The sequence below is a fragment of the Aedes aegypti genome, chromosome 2 (genome assembly GCF_002204515.2).
Source record: "Aedes aegypti strain LVP_AGWG chromosome 2, AaegL5.0 Primary Assembly, whole genome shotgun sequence".
Lineage (NCBI taxonomy): Eukaryota > Metazoa > Arthropoda > Insecta > Diptera > Culicidae > Aedes > Aedes aegypti.
In genome coordinates, this window is record NC_035108.1 from 431,674,893 (window position 1) to 431,685,318 (window position 10,426).

General features: G+C 38.7%; 1 protein-coding gene across 1 annotated transcript; it reads right to left on the reverse strand.

The window, feature by feature from the left end:
- Positions 1–7,467: 7,467 nt before the first annotated feature.
- LOC110677090 (zinc finger protein 90-like) lies at positions 7,468–10,155 on the reverse strand. The gene is made up of 6 exons (XM_021847757.1): positions 9,760–10,155; positions 9,465–9,688; positions 8,638–9,119; positions 8,075–8,572; positions 7,796–8,011; positions 7,468–7,729 (listed from the first exon to the last, which is right to left on the reverse strand). Exons 3-6 carry the CDS (start codon positions 8,928–8,930, stop codon positions 7,675–7,677), a joined length of 1,062 nt encoding a protein of 353 aa, XP_021703449.1. The 5' UTR covers positions 8,931–9,119; positions 9,465–9,688; positions 9,760–10,155; the 3' UTR covers positions 7,468–7,674.
- Positions 10,156–10,426: the final 271 nt, after the last annotated feature.

Consider the following 10,426-nt stretch of genomic DNA (forward strand, 5'->3'; position numbering starts at 1 on the left):
CATTATTGCAGTTTAATTCAGCATCATGTTTAACAACATTTTAATTATTTCCAAGTGAAGCCTTTGTTCAGGCGTTGTTCACACACATTTGGAGAAGTTATAAAGCGTATCGTTGTATATTGACTTTATTCTACAACTTCAAAATCGCTTTATAAGCATTCATCTCAGCTTGTATTCAACTGCCACAAAATTGATTGAAAACAAATAAATAACTAAAAATAGCTAACCTGTATACATCAGATGCAGTGTATACCTTTACCATGAATTAATAACCACACTTTTAATAATTACCTGAATACTGGATTCAAACTCGAGACCTTCCCATCGTCAGCGGTATTACCTTGTCATCTGCGCCATCCTTGAATTCACATATCAGCCTTCCAGTGCCCAATATAAACCTCTTGTAGCTGATTATTGATCATGCTTGAGCTTCTATTCAACAATAACTAATCAACACGTGCTATGCTGATCAACAACTGAATAAGCGCATTACTTCTGCTGCTGTTCAGTACTGATGCGAACTCAGTACAGCTGAACTCAGTCGGCTATTTATAGCGCACAGTGAGAAAATTTATTTCAATGCCGGTCAAAAATAAAGTTTATTCACAAAGTAAAAACAGTCTGAAATGATTAATCGAATTTCATAATAAGTTTTAACTTGTTAAAACTTTAATTGAATTGTTCATCTAACTATACTAAAAATCATTTATTAAATGTATAATATTTCTACTAGGTTAATATTTTAATTATGTGTCGTACTTTTCCCATCTATTAAACATCATACAAATATAAAATATATTTCAATCAATAATCCTATGTCAGAAGACTGATTCAAAATATTTTCTAAACATAATTGAATATTGTATTGAGAAAGTATCAGTTATTATTGTATCCAACATGTTTTTATATATTAGTTAGTTAGTGGCGAATTCGCCAAGGGCAAAAAGCCACTCAAATAAAAATAAATAATAATAATATTAGTAAGTTGAACATTGCAATACATTAGGAATACAACGCAATTTTTAGATATTTTGTCCATTTTTCAAAAATTTGGCTATGGTGTGACCTCTTTTATAAAGCTTCTTTGTTGCTGAACAATGTGTTTAGTAATCGTTATTTTGGACTTCTTTGGATGACCTGCTCGGATGATATATCTATGTTGTATTAGGATTTTATAAAATACCTATTCAGCTGATAATAAATCTTCGAGCTGTTTAGTAGAATACCTATAAGTAGATGAAAAAAACGAATTTAGTACTATACCATTTAATTCCACTAGAGTTTGTATCCTTTGACAGATACGCGTATTTCGACCTAGACTGTAAGGCCGTCTTCAGTGTCGTGTACTAGACTCGACTTGAATAAAACCATCGTATGCACACATTATATATTAACACTAGGTATAAACGTATTTCCCTACCCATTATTATTTTTTAACTTAAAATTTATGAGCTTTAGGTACATTCCATCCCTCTTTTGTTGAAACTTTAAATGCTGAAAGGTACATCACGGGAACGATTAGTAGGTACCAAGTTGAATAGCCATGTATTGCCGTTGTCTCTGTTGAGTAGCGTCGTAGGTACCTGTTTGCAAATTTCCAGACTCTCCGCCACATCCAGTTTCCAAGGAGAAGAAACATTTCTCAAAATTTTGATATCGGCCGTCGTAATTGTATGTCCTTCTGAAAAGATATGTTCTGCCACCTTAGATTTGAAATCGTATGTCATCCCCTTGTCTATCGTCTTCTGAGCTTTTCCTATTTCCGCTAAGTGTTCCTTGAATCTAACCTCGAGAGACCGCTTTGTTTGACCAACGTAGACCTTGCTGCAGTGGGAACAGCTGATTTTGTAAACACCAGCCTTGTTTAGTGTGTTTACCGGATCCTTGGTAGAGCCTAACGAAGTTCTAAGTTGGTTGTCTCTGCTGGAAAATACCAAATCGATTCCGAAATTCCTTAGCTTTGGGCGGAGCTGTTTGCTGATGTGTACGTCGTATGGGATGGAGACTCTCTTCATGGGTTCGGTGATAGGGGTTAGTGTCGTCAAAGCATTCCGAATTCGCTGCCTTTCCTTTTTGTCGATGATAGCTTTTATCGTCCTTTCCTTGTATCCGTTGATTCTTGCCGTCTCGTAGATATATTCCAGTTCCTTGGTCTTTCCGTGTTCGCTGAGGGGTAGAGTCTGCATCCTGTGGATCATGTGGTGAAACGCTGCCATCTTATGCTGGAACGAATGATTCGATGTGTAAGGGATAACTCGCTGGGTGTTTGTAGGCTTCCTGTAGATTTCGAAATTGTAAGTTGAACTTTCTTCCCTGGTGACAAGTAGATCCAAAAATGATAGTTTTCCATCCTTCTCCTCCTCGTGGGTGAACTTGATATCCTTGTGTACGCTGTTGATTGTATCCAAAATTTTAGCCAGATCGTTCCGCTTGATAACGCTGAAAATGTCGTCGACATATCTCCACCATTTATCCGGTAATACTCCTTGTTTCTTTAAATTTTCCTCAAAATTCGCCATGAATAGTTCGCACAAAAACGGGGAGAGAGGGTTTCCCATGGGGGCTCCTTTCGTCTGTTTGTAGAAATTTCCTCGAAATTGAAAGTAGTTTTCGTCCATGCACAATCTTGCCAACCTCATGTATGTCCTGACCTTTCCTTTCCATGCTGCATCCGTCCTTTGGGGTAATAACCAGTCCTCGAGAAGATTTAGGGAATCCTTTCCGTTGGGGAAAAGAGCCGCTACGTCGAAAGAAACCATCATCTCGTCATCCTCGATGTGTCCTGACTCTAATAGTTTCTGGGAGTTTAACTAAGATATGTCGACGACATTTTCAGCGTTATCAAGCGGAACGATCTGGCTAAAATTTTGGATACAATCAACAGCGTACACAAGGATATCAAGTTCACCCACGAGGAGGAGAAGGATGGAAAACTACCATTTTTGGATCTACTTGTCACCAGGGAAGAAAGTTCAACTTACAATTTCGAAATCTACAGGAAGCCTACAAACACCCAGCGAGTTATCCCTTACACATCGAATCATTCGTTCCAGCATAAGATGGCAGCGTTTCACCACATGATCCACAGGATGCAGACTCTACCCCTCAGCGAACACGGAAAGACCAAGGAACTGGAATATATCTACGAGACGGCAAGAATCAACGGATACAAGGAAAGGACGATAAAAGCTATCATCGACAAAAAGGAAAGACAGCGAATTCGGAATGCTTTGACGACACTAACCCCTATCACCGAACCCATGAAGAGAGTCTCCATCCCATACGACGTACACATCAGCAAACAGCTCCGCCCAAAGCTAAGGAATTTCGGAATCGATTTGGTATTTTCCAGCAGAGACAACCAACTTAGAACTTCGTTAGGCTCTACCAAGGATCCGGTAAACACACTAAACAAGGCTGGTGTTTACAAAATCAGCTGTTCCCACTGCAGCAAGGTCTACGTTGGTCAAACAAAGCGGTCTCTCGAGGTTAGATTCAAGGAACACTTAGCGGAAATAGGAAAAGCTCAGAAGACGATAGACAAGGGGATGACATACGATTTCAAATCTAAGGTGGCAGAACATATCTTTTCAGAAGGACATACAATTACGACGGCCGATATCAAAATTTTGAGAAATGTTTCTTCTCCTTGGAAACTGGATGTGGCGGAGAGTCTGGAAATTTGCAAACAGGTACCTACGACGCTACTCAACAGAGACAACGGCAACGGCAATACATGGCTATTCAACTTGGTACCTACTAATCGTTCCCGTGATGTACCTTTCAGCATTTAAAGTTTCAACAAAAGAGGGATGGAATGTACCTAAAGCTCATAAATTTTAAGTTAAAAAATAATAATGGGTAGGGAAATACGTTTATACCTAGTGTTAATATATAATGTGTGCATACGATGGTTTTCTTCAAGTCGAGTCTAGTACACGACACTGAAGACGGCCTTACAGTTGAGGTCGAAATACGCGTATCTGTCAAAGGATACAAACTCTAGTGGAATTAAATGGTATAGTACTAAATTCGGTTTTTTCATCTACCTATTCAGCTTTTAATCATGTTCATGTTAAACATGGAAACAGCTGAAGTGCGAAGCAACCAAGACGTTAGTTCGTCTCCTGTACATCTGTTTACACAACTATATTTGTTTGGTGGAATATTGGCTCTTTAATAGAAGGAAAAAAGACTTGTTCAACTCATTAGTAAAACAATCTTGACAAGTCGGCAGAGATTCGTTGGAGAAGTTTAATAAGTGTTGATTCTACTATTATTCATTCCAATGAAAAATGTTGAATATTGACTTAAATTTGGATCTAAATACCATCTTCTCAGCTCTTTGTAGGGCATTTTTTCAGCTGTCACCATTATTCAATAATAATTAACTATGTATGTTTATTTGTGACACTTGACTGTAAGTTGGGTAACCACTTTCATGTAACTATTGTTACATTATTATTTATACTTCGATTATCATTAAAAATGTTATGATTAGTAACTTTTTCCGATATCAATAACGTCGCAGATGATGATCACTAGGGTAAGTGTTCCCTTAGTTGTGGGTGTTCCTATAGTTGCGGTAGTGCCGTTTTCACTGATTTTATTATATTAGCCACTGAACCGACACTGCCAATCGATGTATTGGCTTGTTGATACACGAAATAGTTGAAAAAGCGTTCAAATTGCTTCAAAACTGATGAAATATCACTAAAATTGCTAAAACTGTTTTTACTTGTACCAATAGTTGCGATAAAGTGTTCCTATAGTGGAGGATCCCATAAGAAACCCACGGTTACCGCAACTATAGGAACACAAATTAAAAATTTACCGCAACTATAGGAACAGTGTACCAATAGTGGAGGTATTATTTTTCACTGACATGCCGTGGATTACTGCGATGAAATCATTTTTCTGATTAAGTCAATGGTTGTTACTTTCCGTTACAACATTAACATGTACAAAAATTGCCTTTTTTTGAATTTAGGCGGTAAAATGAAGTTAAATCGTGCTTAGTACCTCCACTATTGGAACATCTACCCTATACATTTGGAAAATTTAAATTTTGATATTTTTAATCCAATGTGATTCGAACTTTACCCTCGTTGATCCATTACGTCGCCATTACGTCCATTTCGTTAATCCATCCATCGCATACACGTCTTGGATTTGATTTGAAAAAAACATTTGAAACATTTGAAAATAACATAAAAAGACATAATATGTTTTGCTTGAATAAGAGCATACTCATATACTGTTATTCACATTGTTTATAAGTTTTACTAATCATGCTGGTCAACATTTTAAGTATTAGACACTGAAACTTTTGTACGATTTGTTGTTAATCAAATGTTCAATATGCTACTAAAATGATGGCTACAACCTATAGAAGCTTTTAATCAGTCAATTGTTAAACTTCTTATGTGTTGTAGAACAAAAGCTACTATATTTGCATTTTCAGAGGTTTATTCAGCTCTTATTCAAAACACAAACTGCAAGTGGAATAACAGCTTTTTTATAAGCGGAAATTAATTTTATTCAATTAATGATTCAACTACAAATTTGTTCAGCAATGGTTGCTGCTATGCAGCTTGTATTAAACACGTAAGTATCTTAAAAGCTACCAATTGTTCCTTGGGAAATTTCGTGGCGGTTCTGACTTTCTACAAAATATGCCCGCAGCTGCTGGATCTGGGAGATACATAGTGGATATTCTTCCTTCTTCTGCACGTGGCAGGGTGACTCTCTCAATGGACGATTTTGGGTGGCGCATTCGGTGCTTGGTGAACGTCACTCGTACTGCTCGTTCGATCGCCTCCAAGTCAGTCTTGGTCCACCTTCCCACTCCGAAATTATACGTCAACAGGGGCACAGCAAACGTGTTAATCGCCTTCACCTTCTTGTTGGCACCAACATCCTGTCTGGGAAAGAGCCTGCTTCTCAGCTTAGTGTTCTTATGAACACTTCCACAGTTATTAATTGAGAGCTTTCTGATTGCCAAAGTAACCATTTTCGCATTCGTATATCGTGTGGCAGGTACGATGATACTCTATGCCCAGGAAAGTCAAGGAAACTTTCTTTAACTAAAGATCCTGGACCGACCGGAAATCGAACCCAGACACGTTCAGCACGGCTTTGCTTTGTAGCCGCGCCGCGGATTCTAACCACTCGACTAAGGAAGGCCCCACCTTCACCTTGTCACCTTGTAATTTTAAATACAGTTGAGAGATAAGAACTTTTCCTGCAGTTCCTTCTTGATCATCGTTTAGCGAATACCTCTAAGTTGCAGGAATCTGAGGCATTTGTACGTTTACGCTTCAACCATATTCTGAATCTCGTCCTGCTCGTTGACTTGGAAGAAGCTGGCATCCAAAACTTGACTCCGACGTAGATGAATTGACCGGCATTTGTCAATCCCAAACTCCACCCAGATGTCGTTACTGAATGTCGTAGCTAGCTGCAACAACTGATGCAGCCTCTGCACTGATACTGTAAATAGCTTCAGGTCGTCGATATAGAAGGTGTAGGTAATTTTTGTACTCCTTTCCCCACTTTTCTATTGGTAGCCATAGTTGCTTTGGTTGAGTACTTTGCTGACCGGGTTCATGGCCAGGCAGAACCACATCGGACTAAAGGTATCGCCTTAAAAAAAACCCTCTCCCGATGCTGAGAGTCCTGGCCCGTAACACAGCTGTATCGTTGGTAATGTGTAGGGATGTGCTTCACATCCTCATCGCGTATTGCATCAGCTTGATCACGTTCCCGTCTATCTTATACAACTGTAGTACCTCGAGAAGGAACTGAGTTATATACCTTTTTGTAATCGATGTACATCATACTCAGGTTCCTTTGCTTTTGGGTACCTTGTCCTACAATGTCTGCATCTACGATGAGCTGATCTTATTATTATTATTTATCTTTTTTTAGTCACCTAACTTTTTGTCCTTGGAGATGCAACCAGAAAGGCGACAACTGTAGATAAGACGGTAGCTGTTCTGTTTCTCACATTGTGCCAATCAGCCCCTACAGACGAATTACCGGCATCTCCGGGCCAATATTTATGAGTTTAGCTCCGATACCACCCTTACCAGCATTTTTATTGTAAACGAGCTGATGAAAAGTGTCCTTAACCTCCCTCAAAACGGGCTGCTGGTTTCAGTTGTTTTGATTCTCATTGCGTGCACTCTTTGCATTAATCAGGTGTTCATCGAAATGTTGCTTCCAGCTTTCGATTACCTTACGTTCGTCTGTCAAAGAGCTCTCATCCTGATCCCTGCACATTTCAGCTTGTGGCACGAAGCCATTGCCAGATGAATACCCAGAAAATTTTGAACCTAGAATACTCTTAGTTCATTTAATTTATCACATTAAACTTTGTGTTAAGTTGGTTAAATTGGTAAGAGAAATCAACAATAGGTACGTATCATAATGAGGATTTCTTTCTATTTAAATCGTTGCAATTTGTAAGCTGCTCAAATTTCATTACGTATAATTCAACTTCAGTCCGCGTTTATCACTTTCATTCTATTCAAAAAATGAAGTTCTATTCGTGAGATCTGTACGGTATATCACGAAAACGATCTATTAGGAGAAATTCCTTGTACTTGCTAAGACTTTGCATCCACCTTCGAGATGCTGAATGCGTCTTCTACTTCGTTCTGCTGTAATGGGTCATCGCTCATCGCTCTGGCCGTAGTGAATCTTCATGTGCCATCCCAAATCGAAGCTACAATAAAAAATACCATTTTTTTTAATAACTATGACAAATTTCATACTTGATGTTCCATTGTACCGTGTAGCAAACTTAGAACCGCATATGTGGCATTCGTGAACTCGGGCCCCATGCACTTGATTTCTGTGATTCCGGAGGGAGCTCAGCAGCTTAAAAACTTTATGGCATACGGCGCACTCGTACGGTTTAGCTACGTTATTTCCTTTGACCGTTGGTTTTGTTCGCTTGCGTTCTTGAACGGTACCATGGGACGATATATGCTCCTGGAGCACAAATCTACAAAAAAAGCGCATTTTATTTGTACGTGTGGAATTACGAACAACGTTTAATATCACTCACCGATTTCGAAACGTTTTTCCGCATTTGGGACAGTCATAAGTTTTAGAACCATGGTATTTTTTGTGAAGCATCAATTTCTTCTCGTTCGAAAACACCTCATGGCATATATCACAGCGCAGTTGTTCGTCGCTGACGAGTCCTTGCAATAGTTGAGCGCTGGAGGAGTTAGCTGGTCTGTAATCTGCATCATCGTCTCCGATTGAAAAATCATTATCCAATCCATTATCGATTGTTTGCTCTTTTGTTTCTACGTCTTTGTTTTTCAACTGCCTTTTCCGTTTCAACGCTCGATCAGGTTTCGAACTTTGGTTTCGGTTGTCATTATTATCTATCGTATGCTGATTCAGATCAGGACTGTTCTCTGAAGCTTTCTCAGTATCTGTTTGATTTTTCTTCGTTTCAAGTAGTTTCTCTTTCACTGAAAGTTTCTTATTTTCTTGTACTTCTTTCAACTTATTTATATGTTTATTAGTAGCCTCATGTTTCTTCAATTCTTTCCTAAAAATAGACAAAATTGTACCTTAAAACGTAGAACTTACGCAACAATCTACAAATCAACTTACAGAAAGGGAAACGCAATTTCACAAATACGGCACGTATGGTTTTTTGGTCCATGGACGGCCCTATAGTGACCCCACAGTGCCCGGCCTGACTGCAACATCTTATGGCATTTGTTACATTGGAATGAATCATCTGTTCCCATTGCTGCTTCCTCAGGAAGTGACTGATCACTGTTGGCTCTGATCGGATCAATTTCCATCAAAGTTAAAAAAGGGTCTTCTAATATTCCTGGTAATGTGGCATCATTATCCGTGCGAGTCTGGGCCTCTATTTTCACTTCAACTATGTCGATCATATCCTCATTGCAATTGAGGGATCGCCATCTGTCACCGGAAATAGTCTTTTAGGTTGCTGTCCAGGATGTCTTTGGCTAGTTTCATTCCTTGACTTTAATGATCCAATATTGGTACTCGAATCAGTTTTATTCTGACCACCATTAGTCACATGCTTCTTGTGAATCTTCACATGTTTGTCCAAATGATGTCTAAAATTGGGAAAGGAAACGACATGTTATCGCAAAAAATTATCAAAAAGTAACTAGAATATAATGTAACAGTGTTTCAACCCTATCTTTCTTATGACTTTGATCGACTGTTTCTTTACCCAAAAAGTGTTTTTTTTATAGAAATGGACTAAATTTCGAAAAAATAGTAAATACACATTCAAATTTCCAAATTTTAGGCTATTCCAGTAATTTTAGGTCTATCTACCGTAATTGATCGGCCGAGATCCGATATCGTCGGACGACGACCACGGACTGAATTTCCTGATCGGTAGGTAGCGTGATTGCGAAGCCGACATCTAAAAATAAGATCTCTCTCGCCCTTACCGTTTTGAAAACGCTTTTCCGCACCGTACACATTTATGTTCCTTGGTTTCTTGTACTGTCTTGCGCCCTCTCGCTTCCTTCTCTGGTTCACTATTTTCGTCCTGAACCATAGACTGCAGTACGGTTTGTACTTCCTGGCTGCGTAACCGGAAGTGATGAAACTCGGTTAACCGTTGCCTACACATGGCGCATATGGCTTTGCTGAAACGGTCCTCAGTAGTTATCTGCAAAATATCACGATCAGTATGAATTGGTTATATCTACAAATCATATGGATACCCGTTCAGAGTGTTACCTGTATCGATAGAAAATCCGCTATCCATTGATGAAGCCCCTTCTCCTTGAACAGATCGTCGAGCGATTCTTTGCTCATGCAAAGTCTACAAATTTGTTGCGGGTTTCCGAGAACACCCGGCTCTGTTTTAATTTGAACCGATATCATACCTAGTCACTTTCGAGCTTGGGGTATCGTTTCAGGTATCACGGAGAAGAAAATTGATTCGCACTTTTAACACTATTTAAACCAACTATGAAACATCAATAAATTATCGCTGACTCAATCTTCAACGTTGTTTATGTTTATGTTCAACAAAATTTGTATGAACTTATTGTATCGACTTAGCAAAACAAGTCGACTAGAAATAAATCTCACAAAGCTTGGAAGCAGTGAGTGATGTTCATTGCAAGCACAGAGAAAACTCCGCTGCATATTTCATATAGTATATGGTGATTATATATTGACCATATGCCATATCGTTGCAACTACAGTTAAGGACAATAATATCACCGCAGGAAAAAAATAACGCTAAATTCTTCTTTAGTTTTCTTTTCTAAACTATATTTTTGTAAGCTTTTTTTTTGTCACTAGCGATAGGGGTAGTACTGGGACTTTTAATCTGTCCTAAACTCCTGCCCAACATTTGCTTTTATAAGCTTCTACATACATTTATAAGTACATTCAT